This window comes from Salminus brasiliensis, chromosome 13 (assembly GCF_030463535.1).
Source record: "Salminus brasiliensis chromosome 13, fSalBra1.hap2, whole genome shotgun sequence".
In the NCBI taxonomy this organism is placed as follows: Eukaryota; Metazoa; Chordata; class Actinopteri; order Characiformes; family Bryconidae; genus Salminus; species Salminus brasiliensis.
In genome coordinates, this window is record NC_132890.1 from 3,920,607 (window position 1) to 3,946,342 (window position 25,736).

Genomic DNA, 25,736 nt, shown 5'->3' on the forward strand with positions numbered 1-25,736 from the left:
GAGAGAGAGAGAGATAGAGAGAGAGTACCTCTCTACTGGTCAGTGCTTTGGTGAGAGGGAGAGCGGTCTTCAGTAGGAGAGTTTTCAGCTGTATCACTGCCCCAAAGAAAAACACCACACACACCCAGACCACACAGAGCAGTCAAGCAGATGTTGGTTAGGGGAAGACATAAGAACAAGAGAGAGAGAGAGAGAGAAAGTGAGAGAGAGAGAGATTGAGAGAGAGAGGTTAGCAGCTGTGTGAACACATCGACAGCAGTTAGCAGGTGAAAGAAGAGCAGCGTAAGCTTAGCCAGCGTCAAGCATCATGGAAGTGCGGTGGTTACAGAGCTGAACTGCAGTTAGTTTCCATTAGTACAGCAGGAAGCCAAGCTCTGAAGACATGAATATACTAAATGCCAAAAGTTTGAGGACACCCTTTATAATGAAAGCATTCAGCTACTATAAGTTGCACCCACTGCTGACACAGACACACAGCTTGTCTAGTCCCTGGAGAAAAGTACTGTCCATAGAATAGGACTCCCTGCAGCAGATAAACCAACATGAAGCTATTGGCACCATGCTGGGGTATAAAGGGGTATAAAGCCCCCCAGCATTGAGCTGTGGAGCAGTGGAGGAACTGTGTTCTCTGGAATGATGGTGATGGGGCTCTATTCAGTACTTTTGGGATCGAACTGATGAGTGAGGGATGATGAGGTGGGGTGGTGATCATCCCACATCCAGACCTCACTAACGCTCTTGTTGCTAAATGCAATCAAATCCTCACAGCAATGCTCCCTCCAAAAACTAGTAAAAAACTTCTTCTCTGGACAGTGGAGACAGGTACGCCAACAAAAGCAGGAGAAACTCTTTTCAATACCCTAAATTTCAGATGATTAAATGAATGAGCAGGTGTCCCAATACTTACTTGCACCCTTTTTGCTCTTCAATGGTCAGGATCTCACAGGACTGACCACCACAGAGCAAGTTACCTGTCACTCCTGTAAGGTCCTGACCATTGAAGAACAAACAGGGTGTATGCAGAGTATGCAGAGAAACAGATGGATACAGTCTGGACCTACAAAGTGCTCCTCTATGGTCAGTGGAGGTGACAGGACAGGCTGATGTCATTCCAAACCAGGATTGGTCATAAAATGGACTGATGGTCATAAGGATAGGTCTGAACATCAGCTAGTCTACATCATAATGTTGTGCTAAAGAGTATTAGCATTAGCAAAACAGAGGTCAATCTGAAGTATTTGGAGCTGCTGTAGAGGGTCAGGATTATCAGGGAAGGCTCTGGTAAAGAGCGGTCAGCTAGCACAGGCACCAGGCTGAGGGTTCACTAGAGTGCTCACTATGCACTATACTCTAGTTTAGTGTTTAGTGCTCTACATTTAAGCTCAAACCATCAAACCGTGCCATTCTGATCAAAAAGAACTCAAATAAAGCACACATTTGTTTCTGCCGAGCTGATTTTTTTACAGGCTTTGCTGTCTGACAGGCAAAAACTGCAGTAAACCGCACGCTGGGCGGCCGTCCTTACCCGCTCTGCCAGTTGAGTATGTGCTGGGGACTGCACGGGGGAGTGGCTGCGGACTCACTACATGGAGTTCCACTTCTCTGGCTGTGTGGAGAGGCAGCTAGAAACACACACACACACACACAATTATTACACACTTGTATGCACACACAAACATGCACTCGCTCTCATGGAGAGCAGGCTGTCACAGACAAAATCAGCTCGTTACCGACACTTCAGCGTGGCAGCGTTTTCACTCCCAAAGTGTTTCTGCCAGCCAAAAAGGGGCAATTATTCCACTCCCCTCAACACACACACACACACACACACACACACACACACACAGTGCAGACCACCCTGACGGCATCCCACTCCCTCACACAATCCATAGGAATGCACTTAGCTAAACTGTTGTAAGAGGACTGACCACCTACATTAAATCAACACAATTTGTCAATCTGCCCCTAATTCAACCCGCCACCCCCCCCCCCCCCCCCCCCCCCCCCCCCCACACACACACACACATTGCACTGCTGTCACTGTGCTTAAGATGAATGCATATTTACACACACTCCACCACAAAGTGGCTGCATTGAGAAGAATGGAATAAAAAATAAAGCAATGACAGGGATCACATCACGGAACGTCCAGGCAGGAACGCTGCTGATATACTGGCCAATAAGAGTCCAGGAAAGACTCCTAAAGCTACACTGGACTGCTGTTGTAAGTCAATCTGGGCAAACGGGGCTGGACTAAATGGGCTGGATTTTTTAGGGCTACAGGCAGAAAGACAGGGGGAATGGGGGCCACCTGAAACCTAATTTAACCCTTCTGTTTTGTTTGACTGTAAGGTCCAGCAATAATGTTTCTGGGTCAAGCTGAACCAGTGCAATTTAACCTTCATTTTTAGCTGAATTAATATTATTATATCAATATTCAGTGTATTCGAGATATTATTCCTTACAGATCATTACTGACTGATGATAAATAACCTGTTTCTCATCTCAAATAATTGCAAAACCTTTCTTTTCTGTACATTTGTGCATTTCTGGGCATATTTCTTGTCACAGTGGTAAGTTGATCAATACAAAATATATCTGCAATATAACAGAGGGCTTAATTCACATTCTGCCAAGATAAATAACCAGTGCAATGTAAGACCAGTGTGGTGTTTACTGGTAAAGTTATTGATATATAGGATAGAACAGACACTGTACAGATTGGCTGAGCTCCATCTGAAGCTCACCTGGCTTGCTCTAATGGATTACTGATTAGGTGAACCAGGTGTCAGGTGGTAACTGTAGCTAAATACTGAGCTGCCTCGAGGAGAGCTTTGGAAATGGTTGAGCTCACACATGATGTACTGTTTATATTATTGTTGTTATGCAAACACCTTGTATCTCCTTTCGTATTTTTTGGTTTTGTGTTATTTGACATAATGTAAATATGACAGTTGCGTTTTACATTGTGTCCAGATTTCATTTGGAAAAACGGGAAGATAGAAATGCTTCAAAATTAAATAAAAAAATTAAAATATTTATCACGATACATGTAATCAAGACAAATAAATACATGAATACAGTTACTTTTATTCAACATCTGCTACACTAATTACACTGTTTGTAATGAAATGTGTTTTAAAGCACTAACGATATCCTCGATATGCTTAAAAAAGCATACTGTGTATCATGATAACAAATTTGATCTTTGCCTGGCTCTACCTTTATCATTGACTTTCATTGAAATGTAATGTAAAAGTTGACATTTACTATATTTTTTTGAATTGTTTTTATATTGCCTGATTGAAAATTCAGATTTTTGCTTGGTTTATGTCATTGATTAGCTAACTAAAAAAGTAAACAAATTAACAGGAATATATTTCACACTTTATTCACTTTCTATTGATAAAACAAATCAATATTAAGCCTGCAGGGATCCTAATTTCATTCTGAATGTGTGTACATGCCCAGAAGCTATCCTATGCATCCAAACATTAAGGCAGCATCTGTGCTTTTTGTATGTTAGGAAACTAAAGCACACAGACTGTGATTCCACTCATTTCTATATGGTAACATCTATGACAGATTAGGTAAGATTAAATACATAAATGCAGAACAGAAAAGAATAGAAAAGCTTTGTTTTCTTATACTTGCATCATCAAAAGTGTAAATTCTTGTATGTTTATTCTTACCATTTTTCATTTTTTGACATAATGTGAATCTGGCAGTTGTTCTTTACATTATGTCAGAATTATATAATGAATGGACCAATAGAAATGCTCCAAAATGAATAAAATCTTCAGTGACTTCTATTAAAAGTTAAGACATTTGCCATTTTAGAGATACAAGGTGCGATTGTCTCTGATAAGCAGTAACGTAGTCGTAGTTCTTACCTGGTGAGCCCTTCACGAGCGTCCCCACTCTTCCTCCGCGGCCCTCTGATGCGTTGGAGCTGGTGTGTGTGACGCGCGAGTGTTCCTTCAGCGACCCGGACGAGCGCTGGTACCAACACCTGAGCTCCTCGGACACGGCTGCTCTCCCCCCTCCACCCCCCTCCCTCCCCAGAGACGGAGTCCTGACTATCTGAGACCTGGAGGGGGTGAGTCGTCCACTGCCGCTGCCCCCCTCGCCATCCTCCCCGGACCCCCAGCCCTCCTTGTAGAGGCCACCGGCCGTGTATGAGTTAGAGGTTTTGAACTGGGCCTTGACGCTGTAGTGACCCTCCTGGTCGTTCTCCAGGCTGCGCACCACCACGGCGCCGGGGCTGCTGCCCTCTGTGTACAGCGGGTACTCCTTGATGCGGTACTGCGAGGACGGCTGACTCTGGCTGTGCAGGTAGACGCCCTGGTGGCCGCCACACACCCCTCCGCTGCCGTGAGTGCTGCCCCCGCCGTTTCGGGCGGCCAGGTTGGGCATGCTGCCCGAGCTGGAGGTGCCCAGGTGGCCGGCGGACTTGTGGCGCTGCCGCTGCCTCTGTCGGGCTTTAGAGGGCGAGTCCTCGGCCAACGTGCAGTAGTTGGGGTTGGAGCCGGACGAAGGGTAGTAGTGCTCCGAGCTCGAGTGGCTGGTGCAGGACGAGCAGTCATCGGGGGCGACCGAGCCGTTGCTCCCCGTCCGCTGGGGCCCTGACAGGAAGAGTTCCGGGCTGAGGCCCACTTCCGACTCTGCCTCCAAGCTCAGCAGCTTCCCCTGAGACTCCAGACTGGAGCTCCGCCCACGGAAGGGCTGAGCCAGGCTGAGAGAGAGAGAGAGATAGATAGGCAAATAGATTTGAGGGATTGCAAAAACAAAACTATATGCAAAAGTTTGGACACCCTTGTTTAACTCTGCCTGCACACCTGGATGAGTGGACATAGCTCCTGGTTCTCAGGTCAGGAGTAGAGGGCATGCTGGACTGGCTGTTCCAGTGGGGCAGGGTGCGCACTGGACTGTTCTGCAGAGAGTTACTCCCCCCAGCCTCACAGCTGCCCGTGCTGGGGAACCGCCTGTGACTACTGCACACAGACAACACAGAGAAAGACACTCAAGTACCACGTATCACAAGTGTCCGCTGAGTCTACTGTACACTACTTGGTCCACACCTGGAGTGGGATGAGCGTTTCTTCACCCTCTCGTAGGGCTCATCCAGTGAACTTTCACTCCACATGCGAGGTTTGATCGGGGACTTGTCGTAGTCACTGCGCTGGTAGTGCAGGTGCCTCAGTCCTTCCAGAGACTGCGGAGGAGGGGGCCTGCTGTGGGAGGGTGGCCGAGGAGGGAGGCCTTTATGTGGCGAGGCAACCGGAGAGAAGGTGGGGGTTCCTGTCACCTGGGGGTCATCTGGAAAACAGAAGAAGGGAAAAAGAGAGAGTGAGAGACAGATTCCCATAGAATAGTTCGAGCACCACCCAAACAAATACAGCAGCCACCTGCGACACCATAACAACCACCAAGGATAGCAAGTGCTTAGATCAGAGGCTGAACCTCTATTTTAGCTGGGGGCAGGACAATAGGGAGTCAAAGTCAGAGGCAGAACCAATCAGAATCTCATATTTTAGCTGGGGGCAGGACAATAGGGAGTCAAATTCAGAGGCAGAACCATCTGAACCTCTATTTTAGCTAGAGGCGGGACAATAGGGAGTCAAACTCAGAGGCAGAACCATCTGAACCTCTATTTTAGCTGGAGGCGGGACAACAGGGAGTCAAACTCAGAGGCAGAACCATCTGAACCTCTATTTTAGCTGGAGGCGGGACAACAGGGAGTCAAACTCAGAGGCAGAACCATCTGAACCTCTATTTTAGCTAGAGGCGGGACAACAGGGAGTCAAACTCAGAGGCAGAACCATCTGAACCTCTATTTTAGCTGGAGGCGGGACAACAGGGAGTCAAACTCAGAGGCAGAACCATCTGAACCTCTATTTTAGCTGGAGGCGGGACAATAGGGAGTCAAACTCAGAGGCAGAACCATCTGAACCTCTATTTTAGCTGGAGGCGGGACAATAGGGAGTCAAACTCAGAGGCAGAACCATCTGAACCTCTATTTTAGCTGGAGGCGGGACAATAGGGAGTCAAACTCAGAGGCAGAACCATCTGAACCTCTATTTTAGCTGGAGGCAGGACAATAGGAAGTCAAAGTCAGAGGCAGAACCAATCAGAATCTCCTATTTTAGCTGGGGGCAGGACAACAGAGAGTCAAAATCAGAGGCTGAACCTCTATTTTAGCCGGGGGCGGGACAACAGGAAGTCAAACTCAGAGGCAGAGGCAATAATGGGGGGATGAGGGTGGGTCAACATGCAAATACTGGGGGTACGTATAACTCACCATCATCAAGCACCAGAGCGTCAGACAGGGAGCTGTCCTCTGAGCCGATATTAGCTTCTGCAGGAGAGAGAGAGACAGAAACGCACAGCGCTCAGCTTCGTTCAGCACATTCTCACCTTTCCACACACTTCAGGTAGGCTGCTAATGATCAGGCTAACATGTCTTCATCCTGGTATTCCAGGGGTGAGCACACTTGTTTGCGTGTGTGTGTGTTAAATGAATTTCACGCTCCGCTCTGACCTCAGTGGAGGTAGCACTCATGCTGTTTTACAGCTCGTAGTACAGAGCTGTGGGAGGGCTTCCACAGGGCAGGACTTCATTAGCTTGCTTAATGACATCCCATACCCAGGCCAAACTGCACACACACACACACATACACACACACACACACGCAACACCTACCCTCTATGATGAGTGAGGCTCGCTGGGTGGGCTTCTTGCCAGAGCGGACGCGGTACTCGTTAATGCCGTTCTCGATGTCCTGCAGCTTCTTCAGTGCATTGAGGTATGAGGTCTTCCTCTGCTTCTTCAACTTCTTACTGCTCACGTGAGGATCGCTCGCCAAGCGCCGCGCCGCCTCCGTGATCTGAGACTGGATGGCGAACTCTCTCTCCAAGCGCTCCAGCTCCTCCTCCTAACACACACAAACACGCATAGATAAGAACACTCATTAGCACCCATATAACCATAAAAAGAGAGCCGCATGGGCCAAAATAAACACACAGTCATATCGCTCTCTAGAACCCGGCCAAACCACTTTCAGAGAAACGGCATAGCAAGTTCAGGAACTGAGCACTCCACAGACACCATAACACACACACACACACACACACACACACACACACACTTATGGCACCTCACTGTCTGCAATTGTTTCAAAGGGCAGGAAACAGAGGGTCTGTTTACACCTTGCATTAACAGGCAGTTTTGGTGACTGGATCTCATTGCCAAATGTTTGCGGACACCATTCGTAATGAATTCATTCAGCAAATGCAAGCACTAGCAATAAAAAAGGGCTCTCTGAAGCAGACAAATATCATCCGGGGTTAAAAGCCCCCCAGCATTGAGGTGTGTAGCAGTGGAACTGTGATGGTCTCCTCTGGAAGAGGTTTGGAAGTTGGGAATGAAGTGGGGTGGTAATCATACAACATCCTGAACTCACTAATGCTCTTATGCAATCAAATCCTCACAGCAATGCTTCTCCAAAATCTAGTAGAAAGCCTTATTTTCTGGACAGTAGAGACAGCTATTCCAACAAAAGCAGGGGAAACTCTTTTTAATGCCCTTGTATGCACAGACGTACTGGTAGATGTTCGACCACAGCTGGCAGTATTACAGAGCGTGCTCCCTTGCAGATAAAATAGAGTAGTTACGGGAATGTGAGAAGCCTTTATTGTTCCACTGCTTTGTGGAACCCCCACCGTTCCTGATCGACCAGAGCCGGACCACCTTGGCGAGAAACTGTCGGATATGAAAGTGAAGCGGATGTGATGTATGTGTTGATGTGCTTTTCACACAGGAAAGTGAAACCAGGTCTGATTTGTTAACACTAAGATGAGTTTCAGCGAAGCCAACCAACGCAGATCCGGATTCTCTCCGGATATGAAACGCATGGTAACACCAGATGCTAACAGGCCCTGAGACACTGTATACTGTTATAGCAACATCTGCCTAGTCGTATCTCCACTTTCAATCTCTCTCACATCACACATTCATATCCACACACTCATCGTCCACACTGCCCAACTCTGCTTTTCTGGCTTAGACTCAACACACCCACTATCACCACTTCCTCTGAATCATGCCAGACTGGGGACTAGTGCTATTTATAGACACATGTACTTAGAAAGTCTCTGGAAAATCTGATTCTGGTATAAAGAGAAGATTCTAAAAAAAGATGTTTGTGCAGCACCTTCTGCAGAGTAAAACCAGACTGCCGGGAACAGGGGTGATTATTTATGTATGTATTTATTTATTTATTTATGAATTGTTCTCGTTAGTTACTCGTTAGTTCTCTCCCTCATCCCATGTAATGCTCCAGACACTGGGACGATGAGGACTGACCCATGCGCAACCAGCCACCCCTCTTTTCAAACTGGTGCTGGCAACCAACGTGCTCGGAGGAAATTGCCAGTTACCCAGGTCTAAAGCATCGGCCAGCAGACGCCCTGAAGATGCCCTAGACGGCATCACATTGAAGTGACGTGGGCAGAGAGAGTGAGCTATAATCTACCCACCTGAAGAACGAGCAAGGCCAATTGTGCTCACTCAGGCTCTGGCTGCTGATGGCAGACAACATGATGGAACTGGGTGATTTGTGATATGCCCGTTTCTCTTTCCAGCGGTCAGGAGGGTCGCAGGATGGGAGGGGGTGGTGGTGGGGTGCTACTCACCTCGCCTTTGGGAAGGATCTTCTGTTCGTCCAGCTTGAAGGCGGTGCCGATCTTGCGCCGTACTGTGGGCGGCTCCTCTCCTGGATCCAGAGGATACTCCTTAGGCAGTTTTCCTGTCAGCTCCTAAAGCACAAAGCCCATGGAGGAGGTTGGCACTAAAAATACTACACAACCTTAAAAAGTAAGTCATATTCGTGTCCACAAACATTTGGACACATAGTGAATGAGGGCAGTGTGTCAGGTAGTGTCAAAGGTGTGGTGCGTGAATGTCTCTCACCGCTTCTCTTATGCAGATGTTTTTGAGCTCCTCTATCCTCTGCCTCAGCGTCTCCTCCAGCGCCTCCTGTCTGGCACGCAGAGCTGCCAGCATGTCCTTCTTAGCAGTCTGAGAGCTGTCAGATTCCTGAGAACCTGCACACAATCACACACACACCAAAGAACATCAATTTCACAGTCCCACACTGCAGCTCTACTGTGCAGCAAATAAGTGTGTGTGTGTGTGAGAGAGAGTGTGTATGTGAGAAAGAATAAGGCCAGAGAAACAGAAAGGTCAGAGATTGGGAATATTCGAAAGGGCAAACAAACCTAACAACTACAGACGAGTCCTGAACAATGAGCCTGACCTTTTCTCAATGGAAGTGTGTGTGTGTGTATGTGTGTGTGTGTGTGTGTGTGTGTATGTGTGGCCATTCTTCCACTCTCGCAGTTACTGGACACAGTGAACAGAGTGTACCAATGTGTTTAAGCGTGTTTCCGGACTGAATGGGATGAAGGAGTTCAACAAGGCTACATTGTTTAGCAGAGGCCCCATGTGGGCCAGGGAGCAAGACGTATGGCAGTGAGCTTGTGTGTGTGTGTGTGTGCGAGTGTGTGTCTCCATGTGTGACTATGTACACCTGTTCTAAGAGTCCAAAAACGTACAAGGAAGTGAACGGATCGTTTCGATAAGGAGCAATTTTGGCCTTTGCTGGCTGTCGAACAGTTGCACACTACAAAGGCCATAATCATTAGAGCCTGGTGAATTTTAACGTGAGGGCATGTGCATACAAATGCATATGTGAAAAAGTTTTAGCACCTGGACAAAAATTCTGCTCCTGCAGCTCATCTTCTCAGTAAAACACTGATAATAGAATAAACACTAATAATAACACTCCTACAGAAAGTGGAGGTGGTTTTCCATCACTGTGTTCATCATTAGAACATCTCCAAAGTTCTCCTCATGGAGTCTAGTATTATTTAGAGTTCTCCTCAGATCAACACCTGGTTTGGTGGTAAATCAGGGCTCAATGATGGTAAATCAGGTGAGCTGCTGCTGCTGCTGCTGCTGCTGATGGAGTTAATCACATCCTCCACGCTGTGCTGGCTGGACTGGGGGGCGTCCAGGATAAACCTGGAGGAACCGAGCTCTGTTCTTCAGACTAGCTCACCAACAAGATCTCACTACTTTCTTCAGAATGAGAAGCTCTTGTTTCTCATTTTTACTGGATTCATGTTCCCGCTTAATCTGTTCTGATGGGATCTGGAGCTTCTACAGGAAAATCTCTCGTACTGATGAGAGAAATCTCTTTTTAAATAATGCCCTTCACTGGGACAGATCTGACTTGCTGACCAGCTCCGCACAGCTGCATATATGTGTGTGTTTGAGAGTGTGTGTGGGGCAGTGAGGGGTCACAGGGTCATCTTTTAAGGGCTACAGACAGGGCTTAGGGGTCAACAGAGCATGAGTGTGTGTTGTATGTGGAGAGAGACAAGTAGACAAGGGAGTAGTCTGAGTATTAGTGACGGGTCAGCTTACAAATGAGCGGACGTGATCTCGGTCACTGGAGTCCAGACAGAGACATTGAGTGTGAGTGTGTGAGTGTGTATGTGTTTGTAGATGAAGTGACGTTGTTGCTGACCTTCTGAGATTCTTGCTCTGCTTTAATCTAAAGTATGTTCTGAAATCTGCAGGAAATGTAAATGAATGCCCCGGTCCCTCAAGCCGACGGCTCATAAATCATCGCTGAACACTAAGGAGCTGCAGGGTGTTCCCATAGACGTCCAGAAGTGGGGGGAAAAAAGGAATCTGTAGTTCTAAAGGCTTGCATGAGTGTCAGGGAAAGAAAGAGAGGGAAGGGAACGCTAATAGAGTTTCCACTGAGCTGGATAAGGATTCACTTTTCTGCCAGTTCAGGGAAAGGAACCGTTTTAGGCCTCATTTCTCCTCTTTTCTCTGTGGAAACTCTGGTCTTTCACCCTCTAAGTATAGAAACTCTCCATACACACCACCTAAACACATATGTATTCTCTCAGCAATAAGAGGGTTTATTACTGTAGAAGCTCCAGATCTCATCAGAACAGATAAAGCAGGTGAACATAAATCCAGTAAAAAGGAGAAACAAGAGCTTCTCATTCTGAAGAAAGAAAGTAGTGAGATCTTGTCGGTGAGCTAGTCTGAAGAACAGAGCTCGGTTCCTCCAGGTTTCTCCTGGACGCCCCCCAGTCCAGCCAGCACAGCACAGAGGAGGTGTTCAACTCCATCAGCAGCAGCAGCAGCAGCAGCAGCTCACCTGATTTACCATCATTAAGCCCTGATTTACCACCAAACCAGGTGTTGATCTGAGGAGAACTCTAAATAACACTAGGACATGTTCTAATGATGAACACAGTGATGGAGAACCACCACCACTTTCTGTAGGAGTGTTATTATTAGTGTTTATTCTAATATTAGTGTTTCACTGAGGAGATAAGCACTTAATGTCCAATATAGCAGAAGAGGTTTCACTCTTTTTTATGGAGGCCTCAAGCATTTGAGCAGTACTGCACTGCTACAGCTACAGCTGGGTGGAGCTCTTTTCTGGAGCTACAGAACCATGTCCTTTAGTGAACATCTGAAGCATAAGCAGTGGGTATGTGTGTGTATATATATATGTGTGTGTGTGTGTGTGTGTGTGTGTGTGGGGGGGGGGGGGGGGGGTGTGTGTGTGTGTGTGTGTGCATGCATATACGAGTAAAAAAGAACCCACCCCTCCCACACAGCCTAATTCTGTCAGTGGAACAGAGGGGTATTGTTCTGGGAAGTAGGGACAAAGCTGGCAGCCTCCTCCACCCTTCTATCCCTCACTCCCTAACAGTCCCTCCCTCCCTCCAACGGTCTATCCCTCCTAAATCTGTCCATCCTTACAGGCTCTAAATATAGAGGAGGGGCCTCCAGCCCCCGTCAGAGCACCCCGGCAGCTCTAGTAATGGCTGTGATTATAGCAACATCTGTGGGTGTAATGTGAAATACAGTCGAAAAAAAAGGGGCAGAAAAGTGCTGTTTGGAGCAATGCCATAGAAAGAACCATAGAAGGACCATTCCCTGAAGAACCTTTTAAATGAGTGACTTCAGAGACCAATGAAAGATCCTTCAAATTGTTAGTCTCCAGCCTCCCTCCGAGGAACCCCCTCTCTGGCACACAGTTGAGTCTTTGGGTCCTTTGTAGGCATAGACGTCATGCTGTAATAAACAGTACAGTGCTAAGGAAGTCATCCAACACCTGGTGTTAACCTCGGGGAAGATCCAGGCATTTCTAATATATCGGGTATCAGCTTTTAAGGTTCTGATCCACTTCCGATCCTTAGGTTTGCTGTAGCACAGTGCCATTTTGCACCCTTCAGGCACCATTAATAGACATGATCCTCTGCTGCTACAGACAAACTTCTCATTTTTTTTGGAAAACTAATCTAAACCAAACAGAGCCTAAAGTAACAATGCCGAACGCCATCCACTAGATAGAGGGGTATAAAGCCCTGCAGCACTGGGCTGTGGAGCAGTGAAGCGGACTTCTCTAGAGTGCTACTGGAGCTCCTCACAACACCACTATGACAAGTTTGAGTGTCATTTTTGATCTATAAGTAATCCATCATCCATCCATCATCAGTACCCAACCTCACTAATGCTCTTATGACTGAATGCCAATAAATCCTCACAGCAATGTTCCAAACCCCAGCAAAACGCATTAGCAGAAAAGTGGAGGGTTAAAGGGTAAAAAACAACCTATTATAACCCTTGATATCTAAAGCAACTCTGGAGGAGCAGGTGTCTACAAACTTTTGGACGCACAGTGTATGGATCCCACTTTAGAAGGACAGCACGACGACCCTCCCTCTGAGACTCTATTTCTCTGTGGATGTGAACAGTGATAGCACGGCAAGCTGCCAAAACCAACACACACCCCCCACCCTGCTCCCCACCACGCCCACCTCACCCCCCTGCCAGCTACACAAGCTTCAATGTCATCCTCTAAGCTAATGACATCACCAAACTGTTTTAAATTCTGTGTGTGTGTAAGCATAGTCTGACAGAGTGTGTTTATGTGAGTGTGTGTGTGTGTAACCATAGTCTGAGAGTATGAGATGTGTGTGTGTGTGTGAGTGTGTGTGTGTGTATGTACTAACCTGAGGACAGAAGGCTTCCACTGCTGCCGCTGATGATTTTGCCCTTGCTGCCCATGTTGGCAAGCTTGGATGTCTTCAGGGTGCCCGTCTCTGTAAGGTCAATGGCTATCTCGTTCAGGCTGCGGGCAGCGTGGATCTTTGACTGGGCGAGCGAGAGAGAAAGGGAGAGAAACAGACAGTTAAAAAGAGAGAGACAGTGAATGGGCGAGCCAGCTGTGTAAAGTGTGTGACAGGATTTTCCGAGAGATGAACATTCCACAGCTTTTAAAAGTGTAACTTAATCCTCGTACTCACTTGGGGTGTGTGTGTGTGTGTGTGTGTGTGTTTCTGCAATCGTCTGGACGAATTGAGAATCCAAGAAAAAGGAAATGATCGCTGGTAAATTTTTGGAGCATTACAGATATTGTCGCAATCATTTAAAAACCTCGCATCTCCAAAAAGGCAACTTTACAGGAGAAGGAAAAAACCTTCTTAACCTTCAATGGAAGTAAATGGAAAAATATTTTATTACAGGTCAATTTGGAGCATTTCTATTGGTCCATTCAGCCTAAAATCCTGACGTAAGGTGAAGAACATCAGCTGGATTCAAATTATGCCAAAACATGAAAACCACCAAAAATTAAGACTCAAGGTCTTTGGGGGACTGTGACGATATGCCTGATGCAACATACAAACCTCTCTGAACATGCAAACCCATAAAAACACACACAGCAACACACACATAGTACTAATGTTGGGCCCTTAAATAAGACCCTTAACATTTATTGCTAAAAACCTCAGCTAGTTTGATTAGACTAAAAATTCAAAGATACTCTAATCTTAGACTGAGACCATAGTACTCTGCTAATCGCCCAAGTATTCTCAGAAGAGGAGGGTCTTCAGTCTGGGTTTGAAGACAGCGAGTGTTGGACTCTGCTGTTCGGACACCCAGGGGAAGTTCGTTCCACCACTTCGGTGCAGGACAGAAAAAATCCTCGTACTCACTTGGGGTGTGTGTGTGTGTGTGTGTGTGTGTGTGTGTGTGTGTTTCTGCAATCGTCTGGACGAATTGAGAATCCAAGAAAAAGGAAATGATCGCTGGTAAATTTTTGGAGCATTACAGATATTGTCGCAATCATTTAAAAACCTCGCATCTCCTCAAGGTCTTTGGGGGACCGTGACGATATGCCTGATGCAACATACAAACCTCTCTGAACATGCAAACCCATAAAAACACACACGGCAACACACACCTTGCTCTGTTTGCGGTCCAGGTAGAACTGGTGCTGGCTGATGGCCATGGCCCAGATGGATTTGATGAGGGCGGGGCAGGCGTACCAGGTGTGCACGGCGATGCCACTGTGACCAAACGTCCTTCGCGTTACCGACGCCCTGCAGTTGGAGCAAACACAAACCGACTTTATATTCACTGAATGCGCTGACGCGGTCAGGGCAGCAGGACAGTGTAGCTTAGCCGCTTAGCTGGCTCATTAGCAACGTACCTGTACTATAATACAAGCCATGCTCTAACCTCTGACTATTGTGGGGCAGTGGTGGCTTAGTGGTGAGAGCACTGGGATACTGATCGCAAGGTTGTGGTGCTAAACTGCTAATGTTGGGCCCTTAAATAAGACCCTTAACATTTACATTTAAGGCTCTTCTCCAGAGCGACTTACAAAAGTGCTTTGCTATTTACCCAAGAAAAACCTCAGCTAGTTTGATTAGACTAAAAATTCAAAGATACTCTAATCTTAGACTGAGACCATAGTACTCTGCTAATCGCCCAAGTATTCTCAGAAGAGGAGGGTCTTCAGTCTGGGTTTGAAGACAGTGAGTGTTGGACTCTGCTGTTCGGACACCCAGGGGAAGTTCGTTCCACCACTTCGGTGCAGGACAGTAAAAAGTCTGGACGCTCGTCTTCCGTGGATCTTAAAGGATGGCGGGTCGAGCCGAGCCGTACTTGAAGCTAGAAGGGCTCTCGGTGCGGATCGGCTTTTGACCATCGCCATTAAGTACGGAGGGGCTGGCTGGTCCAGTCTAGGCTTTGTACACCAGAGTCAGGGGTTCGAATCTGATGCGTTCATGTGAAATGATCAGACATAACCCTACTATATATATATATATATATATATACTATACGGACAAAAGTATTTGGACACCTGCTCATTCATTACTTCTTCCAAAATCATGGGTATCCTGCTTTTGTTGGAGTAACTCCTTTTGCTGGAGTCTCTACTGTCTAGGGAAGAAGAAGGCTTTCTACTAGATCTTGGAGGAGCATCGTATGTTAGAAGAAGAACATAAGAAGGGGTGTCCACAAACATTTGGACACACTGTACTCAAACCTGCCGACAGCTCAGCCCTGACCAGCTGTAGATTATTAGGTCCAGCAGCAAAAGACGACTGAGGAAGTCACCACTGTACCACACACAGCGCAGACCACATAGCCACACTATTTACAGTCTGGAGCAGACCTACATGTGGGCGGGTGTGTGTGTCTGTGTGTGTGTGTCCTTCTCCTGTCTGGTGTTACGTAGACCCAAGCTCTATAAATACACACACGTACACTCTCTGAGCTAAGATAAACACAAAGAGCCACTGCCTCCCTCCTGCTCTTATCAAAAGCCCAGTCCCCTGTCCCTAACTACATCCACACAGTGTGGGAGGGGGGCGAGATGATTTCCAGTTCAACACCAACACTCATATCGTCGCTGTATCTTAACTGTTAATGGATGTCAATGGAAAAATATTATATTCCAGGTCATTTTGGGGCATTTCTATTGGTCCTTTCGACCTGCCAGATTCACACTACGTCAAAAATAAAGATACAAAGTTTGTGTGCGACAATGATGATATACACTATATAGGCAAAAGTATTGGGACACCTGCTTATTCTTTGCTTCATCCAAAATCAAGGGTATTAAAAAAAGAAAAGTTGTTGGAGTAACTGTCTCTACTGTCCAGGGAAGAAGGCTTTCTATTAGGTTTTGGAGCTGGAGCATTGATGTGAGGATTTGATTGCATTCAGCGACAAGAGCATTAGTGAGGTCAGGATATTGAATGATGGCGCACCATCTATCATTTCAGAGAACACAATTCTTCCACTGCTCCACAGCTCGATGCTGGGGGGCTTGATACCCCTCTAGCCCATGCTGGCATTAGGCAGCATGGTGCCAACAGGTTCATGTTTATCTGCTGCAGAGAGTCCTATTCTATTGGCAGTACTTCTAAGTATTACAGGGACTAGTGTGTGTGTGAGCATTTGCACATGTGTCAGCAAGGGTTTAACTTAAAGTAGCTAAATGCATTCATTAGAGGGGGTGTCCACAAACATTTGGACATAAAAATCGTGCAGATTAAGATGATCTCGTATCTGGAGGGTCTTTCAAATAAACATCACTGCTACTTGACTGGTAGCTTTCGTAAGAAAAGCATTCGTAACTCCTAAGAGAGATTTCTCTTGGTCCACGTTTCCTACCAATCAGACGGACTGTTGTTCCCACAGTGTGTTTAGTGAAACATGCTGATTCTGTGAGGGTGCTCTATAATTACTGATCTCCTCTTTCAGTGTCCAGCCTGGACCTACACTGTGCTTTCTCACACCAGCGAGTGGCCTGGTGGAGCGCTGCGTCTGAGTCCGTTTATCTGTCAGCATCTCCGGCTGTGTGCTGTGGCTTTTGGCATGCTCTGTCTTCCTAAAGAGACTAAGCAGCCCCCATAACACTGATGAGCTCATATAAACCAGAGTGAACCCAAACCCTCCTCACAGAGAGAGATGGGGGGTGGAGAAGGAGGAGAGACAGAGAGACAGAGAGAGAGAGAGAGAGAGAGAGAGAGAGAGAGAGAGAGAGAGAGAGAGAGAGAGAGAGAGAGAAACAGAGAACGAGACATGAGAGAGGACAGAGACTGGGAAAGAGGAATAGACAGAGAAAGAGAGAGAGAGAGAGAGAGAGAGAGAGAGAGAGAGAGAGAGAGAGAGAGAGAGGACAGAGACTGGGAAAGAGGAATAGACAGAGAAAGAGAGAGAGAGAGAGAGAGAGAGAGAGAGAGAGAGAGAGAGAACGAGACATGAGAGAGGACAGAGACTGGGAAAGAGGAATAGAGAGAGAGAGAGAGAGAGAGAGAGAGAGAGAGAGAGAATGAGACATGAGAGAGGACAGAGACTGGGAAAGAGGAATAGAGAGAGAGAGAGAGAGAGAGAGAGAGAGAGAGAGAGAGAATGAGACATGAGAGAGGACAAAGAGGAAAAGAGGAATAGAGAGCGCGAGAAAGAGAGAGAGAGGGAGAGAGAGAGAGAACAGAGACTGGGAAAGAGGAATAGAGCGAGCGAGAAAGAGAGAGAGAGGGAGAGAGAGAGAGGACAGAGACTGGGAAAGAGGAATAGACAGAGAAAGAGAGAGAGAGAGAGAGAGAGAGAGAGAGAGAGAGAGAGAGAGAGAGAACGAGACATGAGAGAGGACAGAGACTGGGAAAGAGGAATAGAGAGAGAGAGAGAGAGAGAGAGAGAATGAGACATGAGAGAGGACAGAGACTGGGAAAGAGGAATAGAGAGAGAGAGAGAGAGAGAGAGAGAGAGAGAGAGAGAGAATGAGACATGAGAGAGGACAAAGAGGAAAAGAGGAATAGAGAGCGCGAGAAAGGGAGCGAGAGGGAGAGAAGACAGAGACTGGGAAAGAGGAAGAGAGAGACAGGGAGGAAGAGAAAGAGGAAAGAGGGGAAGAGGGAGAGAGAGACAGGTGACTAGAGTGAGATAGAGAGAGAAGGGAAAGAGGAAGATAAAGATACGGTGAGGAGGGTGAGACTGGTAGAGAAAGAGAAAGTTAAAAAAGAGGAATAGGGAGAAGGTGGAGAGAGGCAGAGACAGAGAGGGCGCGTGAGAGAGAGAGAAGGGGAAGAGAAAGATCCAGAGAGAGTGAGAGAGGAGAGATGGAGAGAGAGAGAGAGAATGGGTAGGGGTGGAGAAGGCGAAGGTGAGAGAGTAGAATAGAGAGAGGAGAAGAAAGAAAGATATGAGGTAGATGGAGAGATGGAGTGTGAAAGTGTGAGAGAGTGTGTGTGTGAGAGAGAGAGAGAGAGTGTGTGTGTGAGATAGACAGAGAGGGGGGCTCATGTGCTCCTGCTGTGATCCTATACACGTTTTTCTCCATTTAGGTCCAGTGAACACAGGAAACACAGGAAGTAGAGGACGTCCACTAAATAACAAACAGCTGAACGTGAACGCAGCTCCAGCCCTCCTCCAGCCCTCCTCCAGCCCTCCTCCAGCCGAGAAGATCGCTCATAAAAAGTTCAAAAGTTCAGAATCCGACATGTGCAACATTCCTCAATCAGCACCCTTCACACACTGAGCAGTTCTTACTGTAACAGTGGGACCCAATGACTGCACTGGATCAGCGGTGCTGGCTCCGGCTCCAACAGTCGGGTGTTTGGCGCACGGGCCTTTTGGGTCGTCTGGGCCCTTTTGCCGCTGTACGTACTGCATGAGCTTAATGCTGACCCGGCCTGGAGGGAATCTGAGGTTTCTGCGAACTTGCTGTGACTTAATAACGTCATAAATCTCACACTACGCCATCTCCCCCGTCGCCATAACAACAGGAGCAGAGCCAGGACTGCTCCAACTGATCCACTGAACTCCTGCACAGCACGGGTGAAGGTTCTGACCACATCCTACAGTGTGTACGGTGCCTGCGGTGCAGTGATTTACTGTAGGATATGAGGTCACGGACTGAGGTCACATGCAGTTCTGTGGGAAAATATGTAAAGCTACAGTCGCGTGCAAAAGTTTGGACACTTTTTCATGCTCAAATGTCACATTGTGATGATCTCGGAAGTGAAAATAAGCAGTTTGCGAGCAGGTGGCATCTTTTCAGCAAATTTCTGGAGCGCAATCTCTGTTTACGTACGTTAATTTAGACGTCAATCATTGTACACGTCACATATTTTCTTCTTATAAGACTTACTACACACTAAGGCCTATCATTCTGTAATTACAGGGACTTCCATGCAAACACGTGGGGCTTTGATAACTGTGTGTTAAAATGTGCAGAAGTGAGTCTCCGTAGAGGATGTGTACCTCATGTACACTCGGATGTAATCAGACCAGTAGTACCCAAACTTTTGGGGTGCATTTGACTGTATTTATCTAGGATTCAGGATTCGGCATGGTTGAGTGTTTTGGCCTAATCATTTCCAAATCGCTTTCTTAAGGATGACCAGTATTTCCAGCTCCCATCCAACACCTACTCTAGATAATCAGCCCCTAATTAACGTAAACCTCCAGCTTCTGGAGGAACTGAACAAATCCATTGTTCACATCATCCACAGCGGTCCAGAGCCAAACCTGTGTTCTTCTAACCAACATATCAATCATGCAGACTTTACTTTACTGACCAACAGCACATTCTGACCACTGAGCTTCTGTTTATTTGGGATTATTCTAATGTTAAATTGTGTTTTACATTAAAAATGAAGGCGATGCCACAGAGGAACCACTTTTGGTTCCATAAAGAACCAAGTTTAATATCACAAGATGGTCTTCAGACCTTTAAAAGGTTCTTCCCATTCATCTCCGCTACAAACACAGTTATAAATAAAGAGGCAAGGCCATGGAAGAACCACTTTTGGTTCCACAAAGAACCAAAGTGTGAGAGTGAAGAAGCTTTCAATTAGCGTTACATCAGGTGAAGGTTCTTAAGATGTAAAAAAGGTTCTTCACGCTCATCCTCATCTCTAATTCAACCATGGTTCTTTACGGAACCGAAAGCGGTTCTTCTACGGCGTCATCTAAAAACGCCTTTACTTTTTAGAGTGAAAATCAGGGGAGCTGCTGGTGGACCTCAACAAATCCACATAAATCAACAATAATCAACAATCAATGACTTTACTGACCAACAGCACGTTCTGACCACTGACCTTCTGTCTATTTGGGTTTACTCTAATGTTAAACAGCGTTCTACACTATTAAAAATAAAGGTGATTCAAATGAATCGCTAATGATGCCATAAAAGAACCACTTTTGGCTCTTTAAAGAACCATGTTTGTAATAAAAATGAGTGTGTGTGTGTGTGTGTGTGTGTGAAGGTTCGTTAGATCCTTAAAAGATTCTTTTAAGAACCAAAAGTGGTTCCTCTGTGGCATCACATCTTTATCTTTAAGAGTGTCCAAGCAGAAAATCATTGTAGTGAACCATTTAAGTGACCTACAAGACTTGCTCAAAGTGTGTGTGTGTATGTGTGCTGTCTGTAATATAGATTTACCTTCTAGGGTCATGAACTTCCACTGAAAACTTCTTCTCTCTGAAGTACAGGTTCTCCAGCTGCCTCCATTGAAACACCTGAGAAGAGAACAGACGAGAACGACGTGATGTTTCCACAGTGTTCCTCCAGAGATCTGCCAACGTTCCTCCACGTTCTTCAGCGTTTAATCTCCATCCACGCTGGAAGACAGTGTCCCATACACTCACACACCACCACCACCACCAAGTAGGGACTGGATTCCTAATCCACTACCCCGGCCCCAAGCAGCAGGCTCTCCTCTCTGTCCTTTTAAAGCGGTGCGCTGCTCTTTACACACTCTCCTGAGAAGGCTACTGCTGGGTATGAGCGTGTGGGTGAGTAGAAGAAGATCCTCCTTAAGGGTTCTGCACTGTGCACGGCACGAGTGTGTGTGTCTGTATGTGTGTGTTAGAACTGAGAGTGTATGTGGAAGGGGAATGAGCCAGAGAGAGGGAGGAGAGGGAGGAGAGGGAGGAGTTTAGCCCACTCCCCAGCCCCCTCCCTCCCTTCCTTGCTCCCTCAATCCCGCCTGCCCTCCCTCCCTCTGGGATACACACACTTCCTGCTCCCACCGTGGCCTGAGTGTGGGAGGGGTCTGCAGAGGGTTCAGAGTGACGTGTATGTGTGTGAGTGTGTCCATATTGTACTCCCCAGCGCTTTGTTCCACTCCCCCCTTTCTCTTCATTCACTCATAAAGCTAGGTTCTGTTTCTCATTACACACATACACACACACACACACACACACACACACACACACACACACACAGGACAGAAGAAACAAAGAGAAGCTAAAAACGAAGCTAAAAAGTTCTGATAACAGTGATCTTCAGTTTACTCAGAGCTCACTTTCCCTCAGACTAAACAGTCGACTGCTTCAGAAAACACACACACACACACACACTCACACACACACACACACACACACACACTCGACTTGAGGAATATACAGTCATGTGAAAACATTAGGACACCCCATAAAAATCCTGGAAACCCTTGTTGTCATAAAAAAAACATCAGACTATATATATATATATATATATAATTAAATAAATTAAAGACTACAGTACAGTATGGATGCATATACAATGTGCATATGTAAAGTACATTGTGCAAATACAAAAGTAAACAGTATTTTAGCCCTTCCCAGACTCCTCTGCATCCACACCCTTCTTTCTGAAGGCCTCAGAGAGCTCTTTGGATCTGACCATGATGGTGATGGCTCACTTCAACCATCAATCAAGAGCAGACCAGACTAAACGTCTGAGGTTTAAATACGACAGACTCCTCCAGAATAATCCTCTCCAACCATGTTCTGATCATCTGCAGCTGATCCTAATTTCAGACATTTGACGTAGTAATACATGTGGTAAAATGTGGGCGTCTCAACTTTACTAATCACATTGCTTCTATGTTACATAACCTGTTAATGATTTTTAACTCCTTAAAACCTGTAATTGACACCGAAGTTCAACAAATCACTGTATCACTAAATAAATACCAGTTTTACAGACCCTAAAATAGAACCTTGAGGGACTCCACAAAACATGCCGAGCTGTTACCAAGCTGATCATAGTAGTTTCTGGGTTATGATTCATAACAGAGTAATAAACCTATGGTTCAAAAGGTGTGTGAGTTTAGTTAGATTACCTTCATATTTCCGTATTGATCATGGCAAGATCAAATGACCAGATATTAATATAAGTGTGAATATCTTCAAAAAGACAAAAGGTTTTCTTGGATAGTCCCATTTTTTTCACGTGACGTGTTCATGCGATGAATGTGAATCACTGTCTGTTTCCTAATGAATCACTGAATCGTTAGCACTGATCTGAACGAAACCCAATGGAGCTTATTCTTTAAAATAGCTCTGTTTGTTTCTTATGGAGTTGTTGTACACGGTCACACAACTGAGAAGTACAATGGAAGAGTGAAAGTGATCAAAAAGGGTGAATAAAGGAAAAGGGTGAGAAATAAGGAGGAGAAAGAGCAGAGAAAGTGAGAAGGGAGGGGGTTGGCTTAAAAAAAAAAAGCTTAAGAATTTTAACAGCCTGGGAAAACAATGGACAGATGAGGGAAGTAGGGAGGCAGGGTACAATGTCAAACACATACCACACACACACGCAAGCACACTAACACACACACACACACACACACACACACACACAGAAAAACGTGCTCCCCATACATCATTCAGATGCTGGTGCTAAACTACAGGGCAGATAGATGGTGGTGTTTAAAGTTAATGCGTTCAGCCTTCTGAGGGGCCCTGACGCTCTCTCCTGGGACGGAGAACAAATCTGACCTCAACACTTTCTCACCAGCTTTCATCTAGCAGATTCTATCGCTCCTTCACACTGCTTTCCCTTTCCTTCAGATGGAAAGAGAGAGTTCATAAGAGAGAGAGAGAGAGAGTGTGTGTGAGAGAGAGAGTCTAGAAGTCTACAACTATCTATAACATCTAAACACTTTCATGCTCTTAGTTCTAGCATTGGCCAATGAGGCGGAGCCCATTAGCAATGCCACAGGGGCTTCAGGGTGCAGCAAGGTGGGCCACGGGTTCGAGCGTTGCTCTGGATGACGACAAATCTGATGCGTAAGTGGGTGTGCGTGTGTACAATCTTAAAGCATGCCTGGACTCTAATGCCCCTCATTACAGTAAATACAGTCCGGTAAGTGAAAGTGAATTAAAGGGTCCGGGCCCACTGCCCTGCACCCCCATTCATTTACGGCCCGGCATTACCGCCTACTAAGCCAGTCCAGCACTGAACCTTAGAGTGGATGGTAAAAATACAACATTATGAAGATGTTCCAGATATGCAATTAAGATTATACTACATGGCCAAATGTTTGTGGACACCCCTTGCTGACACAAATGCACACAGCTTATAAAGGTAAAGGTGCAAGTATCTATCACTACGTACAGCGAAATGTGTCTACCGCATTTGACCCATCTGTGGTAGTGAACACACGCATACACACACACACACACACACACACACAAAGAGCGGTGAGCAGCCAACTCCAGCGCCCGGGGAGAAGAGAGGGTGAAGGGCCTTGCTCACAGGCCCAACAGTGGCAGCTTGCCGAGTCCGGGTCTCGAACCCAAAGCCCTGTTATCAATAGCCCAGAGCTCTAACCACTGAGCCACCACTGCCCAATTTGTCTAGAGAAGTAGAGAAGTACTGCCAATAGAATAGGACTCTCTTGGGCAGATAAACATCAACCTATTGGCACCATGCTGCCTAATGCAGGTGTGGGCTAGAGGGGTATAAAGCCCCCCAGCATTGAGCTGTGGACACCCATTTGCTTCCCTGCTGAGTAGCCTACTTACTCATAGAGTTTGAGCTCCCCTTCTGCGGACACTGGCACAGAAGTAAGCCACGGTCAGGAGGCCTGGTTCACGCAGCAGGCCGTTATTCCACCACCACTTCAGTCACCGCAGTGTTTTACAGTTTCATCAGCTTAGACTAGGGCTTGCACTAGTTTGCAGGGTTGATAAAAATTCGGTGGGTGTAGACGTAACAAGTCAAGACTGTGATGTAACAGTTTCGGGGGTTTGGAATTGGCTTGTTTACCAGCTCTATTTTGGTTTCGGTTCTCCTGGATGTTCTTTTCGAAGGAGGAATGGCTCTGTTTGAGGTTCACGGTTCCTTACTTCCATGATCCGAACTCTCATGATTTAACTATGCCTAGATAAGCACAATTTTCCTTTCAATGGTGGGCGGTCCACTGTATGCAGTAGCTGACCCACCCCCCCTCTCTCTTATTGGCCCCACCTATCTCTTTTTAAGCCTTTTGAAAGCTGCAGATGTTCAGGGCTCAAAATAGCTTATGGTCCTGTTACCCACCCCTACAATGCTACACAAGATGCATTGTCTTCTAACTGTAACTGTTTTATGTGACATACATGTCGCCCTTCAGAGAGAAATTACAAGACGTCCAGCCTTCCAGAAGGTTCCTGTAGACTAGAGGGAGTGTGGAGCCGAAGGTCTGCCAGCAATGTTCTACATAAATGTCATGGGTGTGTCATTATTATGACTATCACACACACTATTATTAACTTGCACAAAACACGACGTGCCTGCCATAGAGTCGGCTCATACAATGAGACTCCATACACAAGATACTCTCTGGAGGAATCGCACAAAGACACACACACACACACACACGGAGACACACACATATCTATATACAATGTGCAGGAAGGGTGAGTATGAGTGCTGTGTTTAGACAGTGTGACCTATAATGCCTGCTGCTGAGGACGAAGACAGACAGGGCACAGGCCAGCCTAATGGCAGACAGGACACACACACACATACGCACACTCACCACTGACTCACTTGGGGAACTAAGCTCAGGGTCAGAGCAGGGGGAAATGCTAGTCTGTATATTCACTTCCCTTTAGGGTCCGACGAGCAGAGTCAGGCTCTTCTGTACTGCAGTGCCGACTGAAGACCCATCTCTTTCAAGAGCTCTTAGCTAAACACTAATCTTGCTCGCATTAAAAGCCTTGTGAGTGCACTTATGACGCATCTAATCTCTGACCTGTGGCTTGTTTGCAAGCAGAAATCAGGTGCTGTGCATCTTTTTATCTGGGTGTGATCACAAGGAGCATAACAATCCATAAAGCATTGCTATTTAAATGTATTAATAAACGTGAATCACATATTAGCAAGTCAAACAATATAATATTGTTGTTGCTACGCTGGCATATACAGCTGATACCAACAGGTAAAGCTAGCTATCGTGCACTTGCTGTCCGCTATCGAGCTAGTCTTGTGCAAGATCAGCAGATAATTGGGATCCAAATAAAATAATAAACTATATAATAAAGCAATAAAAAACACTAGATAACTCGGCTGGCCTACCAGTAGCATGCTAGCTAATACAATGGAAGGGGAAATCAGCCTGACTGGCTAACTAGTAGCATGATAGCTAATACAGTCGAGGGGGTGGTCCCTATGTGAGATGATGTCAGAGGGGATAGGATGTGGGCCGGGGGGGATAGGATATGTCACGACACCTCCACTTAGGTTTTACACACCTCCCCAAAGAGTTAACAGCCGGTGCTCACAAAAACACACACACACACACCATCTTTGCACATTAACTACCATGCAGCCTAACATCAGGAAAGAGTTCATTCCCACTCACTGGAGCCGACCGCCACCTCAGTCTGCAGCTTTACTATGCGGCTTATTTAGCCCAGTCCCCTGCCTTCACACAAACAGCCCGCCATGGGTGGGTAACAACCCATAACCATTAGCATATGTAAGGAAAACAGTGATTTAATGAAACCTTAATGCGTGGATGTGTGGGTTTGCTGGGTCAGAGATCTTCTACGTCATCGTCTGAGAAGGAGAGCGGTGCTG

General features: G+C 46.3%; 1 protein-coding gene across 11 annotated transcripts in view; it reads right to left on the reverse strand.

Annotated features, from left to right (window-relative positions):
• frmd4a (FERM domain containing 4A) overlaps nt 1-25,736 on the reverse strand; it is a 173,535-nt gene that overhangs the window by 4,796 nt on the left and 143,003 nt on the right. For 7 of the 11 annotated variants that reach the window (XM_072695800.1, XM_072695801.1, XM_072695799.1 and 4 more), the window contains exons 12-22: nt 20,346-20,422; nt 14,346-14,487; nt 13,114-13,255; nt 8,972-9,105; nt 8,695-8,817; nt 6,704-6,935; nt 6,302-6,358; nt 5,082-5,319; nt 4,839-4,994; nt 3,894-4,735; nt 1,526-1,622 (exon numbers count right to left, since the gene is read on the reverse strand). In XM_072695800.1, the coding sequence (XP_072551901.1) occupies nt 1,526-1,622; nt 3,894-4,735; nt 4,839-4,994; nt 5,082-5,319; nt 6,302-6,358; nt 6,704-6,935; nt 8,695-8,817; nt 8,972-9,105; nt 13,114-13,255; nt 14,346-14,487; nt 20,346-20,422 (2,240 nt within the window). Of the gene's footprint in view, nt 1-28; nt 97-1,525; nt 1,623-3,893; nt 4,736-4,838; nt 4,995-5,081; nt 5,320-6,301; nt 6,359-6,703; nt 6,936-8,694; nt 8,818-8,971; nt 9,106-13,113; nt 13,256-14,345; nt 14,488-20,345; nt 20,423-25,736 lie in introns of all 11 variants that reach the window. The other 4 variants (XM_072695795.1, XM_072695793.1, XM_072695798.1 and 1 more) reach the window with 3 other exon arrangements.